This window comes from Macaca fascicularis, chromosome 1 (assembly GCF_037993035.2).
Source record: "Macaca fascicularis isolate 582-1 chromosome 1, T2T-MFA8v1.1".
In the NCBI taxonomy this organism is placed as follows: Eukaryota; Metazoa; Chordata; class Mammalia; order Primates; family Cercopithecidae; genus Macaca; species Macaca fascicularis.
This window is the reverse complement of record NC_088375.1, coordinates 126,323,380-126,339,485: the sequence shown is the minus strand read 5'-3', so window position 1 is coordinate 126,339,485 and position 16,106 is coordinate 126,323,380. Positions and strand designations below refer to the sequence as shown.

Sequence of the window (16,106 nt, the reverse complement as noted above, 5' to 3'; positions counted from 1 at the left end):
CTGCTGATGGGTACCTACACTGTGTTGTAGGAATCGTTTTCTAAGGTTGCAGCACTGGAGAATTGCTGTAATAAAGACTAAGAATTGAATGAAAATCTGCCCACATGGGCTGTTTCTTCTGTGACACCTCCCCTCACAGTTTTTTATATTTTATCTTCATCTAACCACTACAATGGCTCCAGGGCAAGCCTATCCTTCAGCTGTTAGTGGCTGGATTGTAAAGATGATCTCAAAATAGGCAAAAGTTCAGTGATCTTGAGTCCCAGAGAGAAGTTAGGAGATACTCATAAACACTATCCAGGGCTTCCTCTTAATCCTCACCCTCTGGAACCACAGAGGGCCCTGGTTTCCCCAGACAAACACCTGTGGTCCCTTATCCTGCACCACAGGAAATGTGGAGGTGCAGTTTCACAATAAAAACTCTCTACTTTTTATGTAATTTATTTTCCTAAATATGGAGATTGGGTACCCTAAAAAGTTGAATATTAAAATTCAAAAAGAAAATTAATTTAGCCATTATCTGTTAGCTCTTGCTCTACACCACCCATCATGTCAGATACTGGGGACATAAATGGACCATCACATGTCCCTGAAATACTCGTAAGTTTCCCCTGGGAGGAGGTTGCACCATGGTTAGTCAAAAAAACCACTGTATGCTTCTCAATCAACATTTTCCCCCAGAGCTGTTGAGCAGTGGCAAATGTCTAATGCTGTTTCACAAGATGTGCTGTGGCCCAATCAAGAATGAATTCTTTCAAAAAGAGAATTTTATGGTCCACAGAGAATGGTTCTTCCCTGTGCATCACAGAGAATGTAGGTAGTGGCAAAGAGCCACGGAAGGCAGATAGCCAGGCAGAGAATGAGCCTTGGGTTAGAGTTTACAAGACCAAGCAGAAAAGACAGAAATCATGGCCAGGGTGATAAGGAACACAGACTGACGGCATTTAACAGAACTGACAGGAGAGAGCAAACCATAGAGTTGAGAGTTTCATCTAATAAAAGGCAGGTATTTTTGTTGAATAGCTCTTTCCGCTTTTTGAAATTACCCTGTTCATTATTTGCTTATTATTTTTTATTCCCCAAGCACCTATGCAACACACGCAGACCTATTTACTATAGGGAGGGGGTTGAGAATACAGTGAAGAAGGCTGTCGGTATTTACTATAGGGAGGGTGTCGGGAATACAATGAAGAACACCGTAGGTCTTGTTTACCACTATATCACCAGTTCATTAAACATGTCTGGCACTGTTTGAAAATATTAAATGAATGAATTTACTATTTATGCTAAGTTACTGGGTAGTTCTTACCATTTGTAGTTAACATTTGAGGCCTCCAGGCATTAAGTAACATGCCCAAGGCCACAGTCTAGCAAGTGGTGAAAACATTTGAACCCTGTTGTTTCCACAGCCTGTAATAATAACCATTATATCCACTAAACCAGTTCATGTGTAGTAAACACTACGATCCACATTTCAGGGTTAGGCTTCAAACTTTCTCAACAAATACTTTTGTTTTCATAAATCCTGTCAAATATAGATAACTTGGTGGGCTCCATTTGATCCTTAAAAAGATAAGATTTTTGAACTCGGCATGGTCAAAATAAGCAGTGTATTACAGAATGTTGTCTTGTGGAAGCTTCTTTCTAAATGTTTTTTCCGGAATACCAATAAAGAAAGTGGGCTAGGAAAATTATAAAGGTTAGCTGTGCCCTTAAACAATGGGAATCATATACCAGGCAGAGAAGGGGTAATGAAAGAAATCTCAGGCAGAGAGAAGAAAATAAAGGGATCAATGTACACAGTTGTGGTCTAGTCAGGGAATATGGCATGTTGAGAGTTTGGAAAGGTGACTGAAAAGGCTTAGAATGCTACAAAGATTGAAAGGGTATTTTATCCCTTACTAAAGAATTCTTCCATTTTTTTCATTCTTTCAGACACTTTATTTCTGCAGAGAAGGGTAACATCAAATTTGGAATATAAATCAGGAGAAAACACAAAAGATACAGATTTTATATATTTTAGAACATTTGATAGAAATGTAGTTGGAATTTCATTGCTTTTCTTATACCATAATCTTTCTGTTGTGATGCCCTAAAATTCACCCTATCATTTCTATATCATGTCTCCTTAATATTGTGCCAGAAACCATAAAGTGTCTGACAATTAAAATATTAAGTAAATGGGCCAGCCATGGTGGCTCATGCCTGTAATCTCAGCACTTTCAGAGGCAGAGGCAGGCAGATCACTAGAGGCCACGAATTCAAGACCAGCCTGGCCAATATGGCAAAACCCCATCTCTACTAGAAAACACAAAAATTAACCAGGTGTGGTGGCATGTGCCTGTAATCTCAGCTGCTTAGGAGGCTGAGGCACAAAAATCGCTTGAATCCAGGAAGCAGAGGCTGCAGTGAGCCGAGATCGCACCACTGTACTCCAGCCTGGCTGATAGAGCGAGATTCTGTCTCCAAAAAAAAAAAAAAAAAAAAAAGCAATATTAATGAAATAAAAATGGAATGAACTCTCCTTGTTAACAGAGGAATTACTTAATGGAGTGAATCCTGATTCCATTCAATGCAATAAACATTTGCTAAGCTACTATTCTTCTATGTGACTATTTTTTCTGTGATTGTAAATGTAAAAATTTAAAGACAGAATAAAAAAAATCATAGAATGTAAGAGTTAGAAGGGCCCTTAAATCAGGTTACCAGTCCACACACTCCTCTAACACTGGGTGATCATTCGGCATACACTTCATACCCACGGGCACAGAGGGTCCTCAAGAAGTTTACCAGCTAGTAAATGGGACGCCACATTTTAAAGGGTTTTTTAACATGAAATTTCATATTCAGCCACATATGACCTTGTTAAAAGCTCTGTTCAGGACGCAGGCAAGATATCTGCATTTTAAGAATAAGAAAGTAAAGCTCCAGTAAGGCTCAAACTTGACAAGGGTTACACAGTCAATTCATACCAAGGATGGAACCTTTTGTAGCTTGCTGCTTCCCTTCTTGTTCTTGGCAATTGTCCTAGTCCATCTGGGCTGCTATGACAAAAATACTATTGGCTTACTTAAACAATAAGCATTGATTTCTTGCAGTTCCAGATACTGGAAGTCCTCGATCAAGGTGCTAGGAGATTTAGTGTCTAGTGAGGACCCCCTTTCTGGTTCCATGGACCACTGTTTTCTCAGTGTCCTCACACAGTAGAAGGGGCAAGGAAGCTCTTCTGGGTCACTTTTATACAGGCACTAATCCCATTCTTGAGGGCTCCACAAAAAGAAAGAAGATGGGGGTAGAAGGAGGAAGAGGAGAGGGAGAAGGAGGTGCATAAAGAGAAGAAAATAACTGAAGATTTTAAAAAGGAAATAGGATTACTAGACAAGTATGAGAAAATTAGTAATGTTAAATACTGTATCTTCTTGTTCTCATACTACATTCTACTCTCAGTCTATACCCTTATACTACTGAGTCATAGGAGAACTTAATGTGAATTTTCTCTAATTTTTAACTTTAATTTTTTACTAATTTCATAATGAGATTTGGAACATATAGAAAAGAAAGGTCATATCAGAAAAAAAAAAAAGTACGCTTTCACTTCTAATTGGTTCTTAATTTTGTCTCAGGACTTGCCTTGAATTCTTTTCTCTTCCCTGGATAATTCTGGAACATTTAGTAATGGTTAGCTATTATAGTCCTTATGCCTATTTCTACATTCTACTCTTATTTCTACATTCTTTCCATCTAAAATCTAAAGAAACTTAAACAGAAATTTGTTCTCTTCTAAATGCTCGATTCATTACAAATGCTTGGAAACACGGAGATGAGATCAAATCAGATGAAAGTTTATAGAGATTTCGCTTCAAGCTGAGTTTTGGTTTCAATACAAACTACTATCTTGAAACTTTCCACTGAAGAGACATCCCACAGTTCTCATTTCTATGCCCAAGTGGCCAGTCTCCTCACTCCTTGACATTACACAAACCCCTGACACACCTCTGAAATTTCCCCCCATAAATGTAATCCTAATTCTATCCCACGTGTGATGGTTAATTTTATGTATCAACTTGTCTGGACTAAGGGATGCCCAGATAGCTGGTAAAACATGATTTCTGAGTGTGTCTGTGAGGATGTCTCTGGAGGAGGGTAGCATTTGAATCAGTAAACCAATTAAAGAAGACTGCCCTCACCAAATGGGTAGGCATAATGCAATCCTGTGGAGGGTGTGAAGAGAACAAAAAGGCAAAGCAAGTACTATGTTTTGCCTGTCCCCACAAAAACTCACGTTGAAGTCTTATCCCTGATGTGGCCGTGTTGGGAGGAGGGACCTAGCAGGAGGTGTCAGGGTCACAGAGGCAGATCCCTCATGAATGGCTTGGTGCCATTCTTGCAGTAGTGAGTGAGTTCTCTCTCTCATGAGACTGAATTAGTTCCCTCAGGAATGGATCAGTTCCCTCGAGGCTGGGTTGTTATAAAGCCAGAACAACTCTCATATTTTGCTTCTTCACACATGTCCACTTCCAACTGACTTTCCACCATGTTGTGATACAGCAGAAAAGCCCTCACCAGAAGCCCAGCAGATGCCAGCACCACACTTCTTAAACTTCCCAGCCTGCAGAACTGTGAGCTAAATAAATGTCTTTTCTTTATAAATTACCCAGTCTCAGGTATTCCATTACAGCAACACTAAATGGACTAAGACAGGAAGTGAAAAGGAATTCCACCTGCAGAATAGGAGACTTTATAAAGACTGATACCCTGAATGAATGAGGATGTGGAGAAGCAAGCACTGTCAGTCAAAAAAGAGTGAAAATGGGTCCAAGGTTTCCGAAAGGCAATATGTATCCCAATTTAAAATGCGTGTTACCTTCAGACTCAGCAATGTCCACTTCTCAAAATTTATCCTATGAAAGTAACTGGACCAGAATGAGAAAATGAATACAAAGGATATTCATTGCAATTTCACTTACATCGTTTTTAAACTATCAGTAAGCTAAATGGTGGTTTAAAAAGAATTGGTAACATATACTACGACACAAACATATAACAGAATATGATGCAGTTATATAAAAAAGATGGTACAGCAGCGATTCTCAAGCTTTTTGATCTCAGGATCCCTTTACAATCTTAAAAATCACTGAGGACTCCAAAGAGCTTTTGTATATTGTAGGGACTATGGAGTTGTACCACTGAGATCTCCCTTCAAAGGCGCCTACTGTAAGGAACACAGTCGACTTCCACCCTCTAGCCTCTAGCCCTGGCATCTGCTGATGCACTGCAGCAAGGCCGTCTCTTTCCTGGGCTGCTTCCAGCCAATGATTGGACATGGTGGGGAACTCCAACAGGGCCATTTCTGGGACAATCAGCAAAAAGTACCAAAAGTTGATTCCTTCAAAATATGAATAAAATACACAAAACTTTGGCAAGATTGAAGGGGAGAAAAGGATAGATATGAGGAATGAAATAGAGAACCTACCTACAGATATAGTCAGAAGTTTTATAAAATCATCAGCGAGTATTATGAACCTTGGATAGAATGGGCAGTTTCAAAAAAGAAAATTGTAACTTACTAAATCTGACTCTAGAAGAAACAGTAAACTGAAGAGGCCTGTAACTACCAAAGACATTAAAAGAGAAGTTAAATATAACAGTATAACAGTTGTAGGCCCTCACAGTAACCTAATCACTTTCCCTCTTTGGATAGAGAATGCCAGTGTCAGGGAACGCGTCAACAGGGTTGGAGAATTTCCACATATCTCCACCCTACTAAAGGGGCAGAAGTTCAGGGGCACAGTTAAGATGACTCAGAGAAAACGAAATTGCTCAGCCGCAGGTTAACCCTTCAGATCAATTTCTGTACCTAGGGCACTAACCTAGAAATGTCTTAAACAATGGAATGTCGCCATTCCTTCTCAACAGGAAGTGGGGGAAACATGCGATTCTTTTTCAAACAGTTTTGAAACAGTAGACAACACATATAGCTGGTATAACAAAGCAGCTTCGAAGAGATCGAATGTGTGCGCCTTTTTACAGAACCTGGGACACACTTAATTCTGACGGCTAAAAATGATTACATGTTTGCAAGGTATTAAAACAAAACAAAACAAAAAAAACAAAGAACCTGGGATGGATTCAGGACAAAAGGGTCTTAAAAATTTAACAGTGCCCGTGGGCCACAGTGTCCACAACACTCATTTTATCTGGACAAATACCAGTAGCCTTTTGTATTATGACCCACTTCTGTTACCGGGGTCGCCGGTCGCGGCCCCATGCCCGAGTTTCTGAAGCCACCGGAGCGCTGGGCGCCACAGTTCCTCCTTCCTCCTGGCAACGCCTCGGGCCGCCGCCCTCCTCGGTCCTCGCAGCGTCCCCAGCGCCCGCAGCCCTCCCTGCGCTCAGGCGGCGCCCCGGCGGCGACCCACCTCCTCGGCGTCCTGGCCCAGGGGGATGCCCAGGTTCCTGAGACCCTCCTGCAGCTCGCCGATGTCCACCACTCCGTCCCCATTGCGGTCCAGCGCCTGGAAGAGAGTCTCGTAGCGCGTCGGTGGCTCCGCTTCCTGGCAGGCCGCGGTGGGCAGCACGAAGCCCCGCAGCCAGCGCAACATGGTCGCAGAGGCGCGGGCGGTCTGGCCGAGGAAGTCACGGGAGATCGAGGGCTGCGGGGCGCGACTGGGACCAGCGCGAGGCCAGGCTGGGCGGGACGTGCGGCTCAACAGCGTTTGGGGCGCCGTCTGGTGTGCGGCTGCAGCGCGCAGGGCGCAGGAGCGGAGACCTCACCCGAGCCCGCGCGACGCGCAGGGTGTGGCCGTCCCGCCGCTGCTGAGGAGGAGCTCGCCGCGCTGGCCTCCGCGGCACTGGCAGGGCCCGCCTCCGGAGGGCAGGAAGTGAGGGAGCTGCGAGGTGGATCTCCGGAGGGGCTGTGCGGGCCCGGGGTCGATCTCCGCCCAGTTGCCAGTCCCGCCGTCAGCAGTGCGGGTCCGAGGAGGAGGACCCCAGAAGGTCTAGGGCTGCAGCGTCAGCGCGTCAGTGGTTTGGGAGCCGGGTCTTGAAGACCGGTTACTCCACCTAAAGACCCCCTCGGGCCAGAGCCTAGGCGGTCCGCCCAGAGCCGCTTCTCTCTGCCTGGAAAGTGGGCCATAGAGGGCATTGTCTCTCATGGATGTCTAACTTTTTCGTGGTTGCGCACCTGGGATGGCGATTCTGCTTTAAAAAGCGGAGAGTTAAATCCGAAAGCTTCTATTGGAGCAATTATAAAAACAAAAAGGAGAAACTCCTGGATTTGTTGCAGAAAAGACCAACAGCCATCTACGTGGGCAATGGGAAAAAGAGGGACTAGTTTGGTAGACAGCTTAGCTACGATTTGCCGTGATTAAACGTACAGAGTGTGTGCCAGCTGCGCTTATCAGAAAAAACAGCGCCCTCCTCCTTCTCAAGATGGGTGCGGTTCCGAGGTTTGGAGCTTATTACTCAGGCAAGACAGAACTTGTTACTGCCTAGCATGGAATAACGGAAGGAACATTGGACTCAACAGAGAAAGTACCCAATCCTTCAGATGTGACATAGCCTCTCCAGGTAGTCTCTCATCAGTAAAATGAGAATGTAAATATCTGCCTTCACAACAAGGTTGTATATTATGTGTGAATGGCCTTAATTATCTAAGGCGCCCATCCAATGAGATCTGGTTAATTGTAATAATTCTGTTCATTCACAGTTGCTTAAGAGAAACTATTGTTGTACTGCTGTTTGCAGGAAAGAAGACACCTCTGTACTTGTAAATTAGGCTGTCTCACATCTTCTGAATCATTACACAGAAATCAGTTGTTCCAACAGCCAGGAACTCAGACCCTGAGCTTACCTCCCTTTATATCATTTTGTATGTTTAAGACATATATGGATCTAGAATTTGTAAGTTAAGGGCTGCCTGCTTAGTAAAGTCATCTTGAAACTGATTTCTCTTTTTATATTACTTCCAACTTCCAATCTTACTAAGAATCATCGCTTTCCTTTGGAACTGCCTTCAAACTTCAACAAATTTTCTATCTGTCCTTGAAAACCTCTTTTAATCCCTGCTGTGAATATTCTGTACATGAAGAGCGGTTGCTTGAATTAGTCATCTCACACTTACATGCTTTCATTTTACTTTTTTTTTTGAGACAGTCTCGCTCTGTCGCCCAGGCTGGAGTGCAGTGGTGCAATCTCGGCTCACTGCAACCTCCGCCTCCTGGGTTCAAGTGATTCTCCTGCCTCAGCCTCCTGAGTACCTGGGGCTACAGGCTATTTTACTTTTTTAAAAAAGTAATACTTAGAAACATTACCTGTCAACATATTTCTGAGAAAATTATCGTCACACCGAAACTTTCCCTTGAGTGTTTATAGCAGTTCTATTCATAACTGTCAAGCTCAGAAACAAAATGTTCTTTAATGGGTGAACTGGTAAACAACCTGTGTTGCATTTATACAGTGAGATAGTAATTAGCAATAAAAAGGAATGAATTACTGATACCTGTCAACAATGACATTCTGGAAAAGGCAAAACTATAGGGACAAAAAGCAAATCAGTAGTTACCAGGGCCTGGGACTTGGGGGAGGGGAATTGATGACAAAAGAGCATCAGAAGGCTTGTGGGGGTGATGGAACTATTTTACATCTTGCTTATTATGGTGGCAGTGGTTACACAACCGTATGTGTGTGCCAGCAGAGCTGCATACTAACATGGGTTAATTTATTCTGGGATATCTCAATAAATCTGACTTAAACATGAGTAAAATGGAACAAGAATTTTCAAAAGATCAGTGTGAAAATCAAAACGGTTTATGAATAGTTATGAAGTATGGGCCACACGCCAGCAGCATTGGTGTCACATCAGTGTTACTGTGAAAATCAAAGAGTTTATGAAGTGTGGGCCACAGATCAGCAGCATCAGTGTCACTTGGGAGCTTGTCAGAAATAATCTCAGGCCTGCCCAAGCCCACTAAATAAGAATTGCACTTATACAAGAACCCTGGATGAGCGTTTCATAAAGTTAGAGAAGCACTGCTAGTATGAAACAAACCACTCGAAGTGCAACCTGTTACCTGTCTGCAACGAGTCAGACATTGAGAGGAAGGATATAGAAATTTTATAGCAATTTGATAGAGTAATTTTTTTGGTTATATCTAATAATAAAACTTGTCTTTTTAATTTCAATTTTCTAGTATTGCATTTTTACTGTATTTTACACAACTATGTCTGCAATGAATTGAGATAATACCATGAAGATAAAAGGTGTAATTTAACACTAGCAACTTCCTGCATAAGAGAAGAAATCTTTACACGGATATTTAAATATCTGGGCGAAAGAAGGCATCCCTGCTTACTTCGACTGGCAATTCCCAAAGACCAGTGGTTCCTAGAGGCCAGTAGTAGAAACCCAGAATTCACACTTCCTTAATTCATTTCCTTGGTCAGAACAAAAGTCTAGGGTTCAGCCCAATTTAGCTACTTCTATTGTCCCCAACTTCTAGCCTTCTCATGTACTACCATTTTCCACTGGAATAACCTTCAGACTTGACCAGTTTCAGTCCTTGAAGACCTCTTTCAGCACCTACTTTGGAATCTTTTAATAATCATTCTAGATTCGGCTAGTTTTAGTTGGTAAACACATTTCTCCCTTCTATGCACTGAATCACTTACTTATTGTGTAGTGCTAATAAGACCAAAGAATCTGCCTCTCCACAAGGAGCAATTCTATTTCAAAATCCTTCAAGAATATTCAAAAAGGAAAAAAAGATCCTGGTCATTGCTCCCTCAAATTTGAGTAATCACAGCATAGGCTGTGTAACAGAATTTGATTGGTTCAGTGTAAAGCCATAACCATTACTGGAAGGATGCTACTTTTTTTTTCATTGTACTTTAAGTTCTGGGATACATGTGCAGAATGTACAGGTTTGTTACATAAGTATAAATGTGCCATGGTGGTTTGCTGCACCCATCAACCCATCACCTACATTAGGTATTTCTCGTAGTGCTATCCCTCCCCTCCCCAACCCCAACAGGCCCCGGTTTGTGATGTTCTCCTCCCTGTCCATGTGTTATTGGTCAATGCCCTCCTATGAGTGAGAACATGCAGTGTTTGGTTTTCTGTTCTTGTGCTAGTTTGCTGAGAATGATGGTTTCCAACTTCATCCATGTGCCTGCAAAGGACATGAACTCATTCTTTTTTATGGCTCCATAGTATTACATGGTGTATATGTGCCACATTTTCTTTATGCAGTCTATCATTGATGGGCATTTGGGTTGGGTCCAAGTCTTTGCTATTGTGAATAGTGGTGCAATAAATGTACATGTGCATGTGAATGATTTATAACCCTTTGGATATATACCCAGTAATGGGATTGGTGGGTCAAATGGTATTTCTGGTTCTAGATCCTTGAGGAATCGCCACACTGCCTTCCACAATGGTGGAACTAATTTACATTCCCACCAACAGTGTAAAAGTGTTCCTATTTCCCCACATCCTCTCCAGCATCTGTTGTTTCCTGACTTTTTAAAGTTCACCATTCTGACTGGTGTGAGCTGGTATCTCATTGTGGCTTTGATTTGCATTTCTCTAATGACCAGTGATGATGAGATTTTCTTCATATGTTTGTTGGCCACATAAATGTCTTCTTTTGAGAAGTGTCTGTTCATATCTTTTGCCCACTTTTTGATGGGGTTGTTTTTTTTCTTGTAAATTTGTTTAAGTTCCTTGTAGATTCTGGATATGGCCCTTTGTCAGATGGATAGATTGTAAAAATTTTCTCGTGTTCTGTAGGTTGCTTGTTCACTCTGATGATAGTTTCTTTTGCTGTGCAGAAACTCTTTAGTTTAATTAGATCCCATTTGTCAATTTTGGCTTTTGTTGTTTTTGGTGCTTTTGGTTTTTCAGTCATGAAGCCTTTGCCCTTGCCTATGTCCTGAATGGTATTGCCTAGGTTTTCTTCTAGGGTTTTTACAGTTTTAGGTCTTATGTTTAAGTCTTTAATCCATCTTGAGTTAATTTTTATATAAGGTGTAAGGAAGGGGTCCGGTTTCAATTTTCTTCCTATGGCTAGCCAATTTTCCCAACACCATCTATTAAATAGGGAATCCTTTCCCCATTGCTTTTGTCAGGTTTGTCAAAGATCAGATGGTTGTAGATGTGTGGCATTATTTCTGTGGCCTCTGTTCTGTTCCATTGGTCTATATATCTGTTTTGGTACCAGTACCATGCTGTTTTGGTTACTGTAGCCTCGTAGTATAGTTAAAAGTCAGTTAGAGTGATGCCTCCAGCTTTTCTCTTTTTGCTTAAGATTTTCTTGGCTATACGGCCTCTTTTTTGTTTCCATGTCAAATTTAAAATAGTTTTTTTCTAATTCTGTGAAGAAAGTCAATGGTAACTTGATGGGATTAGCATTGAATCTATAAATTACTTCGGGCAGTATGGCCATTTTCATGATATTGATTCTTCCTATCCATGAGCATGGAATGTTTTTCCGTTTATTTGTGTCCTCTTATTTCCTTGAGCATTCATGTAGTTCTCCTTGAAGAGATCTTTCACATCCCTTGTAAATTGCATTCCTAGGTTTGTTATTCTCTTGGTAGCAATTGTGAATGGGAGTTCACTCATGGTTTGACTCTCTGTTTCTTATTGGTGTATAGAAATGCTAGTGATTTTTGCGCATTGACTTTGTAACCTGAGGCTTTGCTTGAAGTTGCTTATCAGCTTAAGGAGTTTCTGGGCTGAGACAATGGGGTTTTCTAAATATGCAATCATGTCATCTGCAAACAGAAACAATTTGACTTCCTCTCTTCCTATTTGAATACCCTTCATTTATTTCTCTTGCCTGATTGCCCTGGCCAGAACTTCCAATACTACGTTGAATAGGAGTGGTGAGAGAGGGCATCCTTGTCTTGTGCCAGTTGTCAAAGGGAATGCTTCCAGCTTTTGCCCATTCAGTATGATATTGACTGTGGGTTTGTCATAAATAGCTCTTATTATTTTGAGATACGTTTCATCAATACCTAGTGTATTGAGAGTTTTTAGCATGAATGGGGCGTTGAATTTTATCGAAGGCCTTTTCTGCATCTATTGAAATAATCAGGTGGTTTTTGTCATTGGTTCTGTTTATGTGATGAATCACATTTACTGATTTCTGTATGTGGAACCAGCCTTGCATCCCAGGGATGAAGCCAACTTGATCATGGTGAATAAGCTTTTTGATGTGCTGCTGGATTCAGTCTGCCAGTATTTTATTGAGGAGTTTTGCATTGATGTTCATCAGGGATATTGGCCCATTTCTGTGTTGTGTCTCTGCCAGGTTTTGGTATCAGTATGATGCTGGCCTCATAAAATTAGTTAGAGAGGAGTCTCTTTTTTTCTATTGTTTGGAATAGTGTCAGAAGGAATGCTACCAGCTCCTCTTTCTACCTCTGGTAGAATTAGGTTGTGAATCCATCTGGTTCTGTGCTTTTTTTTCAGTTGGTAGGCTATTAGTTACTGCCTCAATTTCAGAACTTGTTATTGGTGGTATTCAGGAAATCGACTTCTTCCTGGCTTAGTCTTGGGAGGGTGTATGGGTCCAGGAATTTACCCATTTCTTCTACATTTTTTAGTGACTTTGCCTGGAGGTGTTTATAGTATTCTCTGATGGTAGTTTGTACTTCTGTGGGATCAGTGGTAATGTCCCCTTTATCATTTTTATTGTGTCTATTTGATTCTTCTTTCTTTTCTTCTTTCTTAGTCTGGCTAGCAGTCTATCTATTTTGTTAATCTTCTCAAAAAACCAGCTCCTGGATTCATTGATTTTTTGAAGGGTTTTTCATGTCTCTATCTCCTTCAGTCCTGCTCTGATCTTGGTTATTTCTTGTCTTCTGTTAGCTTTTGAATTTGTTTGCTGTTGCTTCTCTAGTTCTTTTAATTGTGAAGTTAGGGTGTCGATTTTAGATCTTTCCCCCTTTCTCATGGGGGCATTTAGTGTTATAAATTTTCCTCTAAACACTGCTGTAGCTGTGTCCCAGAGATTCTGGTACGTTGTGTCTTCGTTCTCACTGGTTTCAAAGATGTTATTTATTTCTGCTTCAATTTCGTTATTTACCCAGGAGTCATTCAGGAGCAGGTTGTTCAGTTTCCATGTAGTTGTAAGATTTTGAGTGAGTTTCTTAATTCTGAGTTTCAATTTGCACTGTGGTCTGAGAGACTGTTTTTTATGATTTCCGTTCTTTTGCATTTGGCGAGGAGTCTTTTACTTCCAATTATGTGGTCAATTTTAGATAAGTGCTGTGTGGTGCTGAGAAGAATGTATATTCTGTTGATTTGGGGTGGAGAGTTCCGTAGATGTCTATTAGGTCTGCTTGGTCAGGAGATGAGTTCAAGTCCTGAACATCCTTGCTAATTTTCGGTCTCATTGATTGGTCTAGTATTGCCAGTGGGGTGTTAAAGTCTCCCACTATTATTGTGTGGGAGTCTGAGTCTTTTTGTAGGTCTCTAAGAAGTTGCTTTATGAATCTGTGTGCTTCTGTATTGGGTGCATATGTATTTAGGACAGTTAGCTCTTCCTGTTGCATTGATCCCTTTACCATTATGTAATGCCCTTCTTTGTCTTTTTTGATCTTTGCTGGTTTAAAGTTTGTTTTATCAGAGACTGGGATTGCAACCTCTGCTTTTTTTTTCTTTCAATTTTCTTTGTAAATATGCCTCCATCTCATTATTTTGAGCCCATGTGTGTCTTTGCACGTGAAAAGGGTCTCCTGAAAACTGCACACCTATGGGTCTTGAATCTTTATCCAATTTGTCACTCTGTGTCTTTTAATTGGGGCATTTAGCCTATTTACATTTAAGGTTAATATTGTTATTTGTGAATTTGATCTTATTTGTTATTTGTTATTTGTGAATTTGGTCGTTATGATGCTAGCTGGTTATTTTAGAAATTATTTGATGCAGTTTCTTCATAGTGTCAATGGTCTTCACATTTTGGTATGTTTTTGCTGTGGCTGGTACCAGTTTTTCCTTTCCATATTTAGTGATTCCTTCAGGAACTCTTGTAAGGCAGGCCTGCTGGTGACAAAAATCCCTCTGCATTTGCTTGTCTGTAAAGGATTTTATTTCTCCTTTGCTTATGAAGCTTAGTTTGGCTGTATATGAAATTCTGGGTTGAAAATTATTTTCTTTAAGAATGTTGAATATTGGCCCCCATATTCTTCAGGCTTGTGGGGTATCTGCAGAGAGATCCACTGTTAGTCTGATGGGCTTCCCTTTGTGGGTAACCTTACCTTTCTCTTTCGCTGCCCATAACATTTTTTCCTTCATTTCAACCTTGGTGAATCTGACAATTATGTGTCTTGGGGTTGCTCTTCTTGAGGAGTGTCTTAGTGGTGTTCTCTTTATTTCCTGAATTTGAATGTTGGCCTCTCTTTCTAGTTTTGGGAAGTTCTTCTGGATAATATCCTCAAGTCTTGTTTTCCAAATGGTTCCATTCTCTTAATCACTTTCAGGTACACCAATCAAATGTAGGTTTGGTCTTTTCACATAGTCCCATATTTTTTGGAGGTTTTATTCATTTCTTTTCTTTCTTTTTTCTCTAGTCTTGTGTTCACACTTTATTTACTTAAGTTGATCTTCAATCTCTGATATCCTTTCTTCTGCTTGATCAGTTCAGCTATTGATACTTGTGTATGCTTCATGAAGTTCTCGTGCTGTGTTTTTCAGCTCCATCAGGTCATTTATGTTCTTCTCTAAACTGGTTATTCTAGTTAGCAGTTCCTGTAACCTTTTATCATGGTTCTTAGCTTCTTTGCATTGGGTTAGAACATGATCCTTCAGCTCGGAGGAGTTTGTTATTATCCACCTTCTGAAGTCTACTTCTGTCAGTTCGTTAAACTCATTCTCCATACAGTTTTGTTCCCTTGTTGGAGAGGAGTTGTGATCCTTTTGGGGAGAAGAGGCATTCTGGTTTTTCAAATTTTCAGCATTTTTATGCTGATGTTTTCCTCATCTTCATGGATTTATCCACCTTTGATCTTTGATGTTGGTGACCTTTGGATGGTGTTTTCGCATGGGCTTCCTTTTTGTTGATGTTGATGTTTTTGCTTTCTGTTTGTTAGTTTGCCTTCTAACAGGCCCCTCTTCTGCAGGTCTGCTGGAGTTTGCTGTAGGTCCATTCCAGACCCTGTTTCCCTGGGTATCCCCAGCAGAGGCTGCAGAACAACAAAGATTACTGCCTGTTCCTTCCTCTGGAAGTTCCATCCCAGAGGGGCACCTGCCAGATGACAGCCGGAACTCTTCTCTGTGAGGTGTCTGTCGACCCCTAGTGGGAGTTGTCTCCCCGTTAGGAGGCATGGGGGTCAGAGACTCACTTGGGAAGGCAGTCTGTTCCTTAGCAGAGCTCCAGCGCTGTGCTGGGAGACCTGCTGCTCTCCTCAGAGCTGGCAGGCAGGGATGTTTCAGTCTGCTGAAGCTGCGCCTGCAGCTGCCCCTTCCCCCAAGTGCTCTGTCCCAGGGAGATGGGAGTTTTATCTATAAGCCCTTGACGGGAGCTCCTGCCTTTCTTTCAGAGATGCCCTGCCCAGAGAGGAGGAATCTAGAAAGGCAGTCTCGCTACAGCTGCTTTGCCGCACTCTGGTGGGCTCCGCCCAGTTCAAACTGCCTGGTGGCTTTGTTTACACTGTGAGGAGAAAATTGCCTACTCAAGCCTCAGTAATGGTGGACACCCCTCCCCGCAACAAGCTCGAGTTCCAGGTTGACTTCAGAGAACTGTGCTTGCAGTGAGAATTTCAAGCCAGTGGTTCTTAGCTTGCAGGGCTGCTTGGAAGTGGGATCTGTTGAGTAAGACCACTGACTCCCTGGCTTCAGCCCCCTTTCCAGGGGAGGAAACGGTTCGGTCTCACTGGTGTTCCAGGTGCCACTGGGTTATGAAAATAAACTCCTGCAGCTAGCTTGGGTTCCTGCCCAAATGGTCGCCTAGTTTTGTGCTTCAAACCCAGGCCCTGGTGGTGTAGACACCCCAGGGAATCTCCTGATGTGTAGGTTTTGAAGACCGTGGGAAAAGCATAGTATCTGGGCCGGATAGCACTGTCCCTCAGGGCACAATCCCTCAAGGCTTCCCTTGGCTAGG

General features: G+C 41.9%; 1 protein-coding gene across 2 annotated transcripts in view; it reads right to left on the bottom strand.

Annotated features, from left to right (window-relative positions):
* The window catches only part of LOC102144707 (mitochondrial adenyl nucleotide antiporter SLC25A24), a 54,687-nt gene extending 47,915 nt beyond the window's left edge, over positions 1-6,772 (bottom strand). For both annotated transcript variants that reach the window (XM_005542537.4, XM_074000505.1), the window contains exon 1: positions 6,420-6,772. In XM_005542537.4, the coding sequence (XP_005542594.3) occupies positions 6,420-6,602 (183 nt within the window). In that variant the 5' untranslated portion in view covers positions 6,603-6,772. The remainder of the gene's footprint in view (positions 1-6,419) is intronic.
* Positions 6,773-16,106: the final 9,334 nt, after the last annotated feature.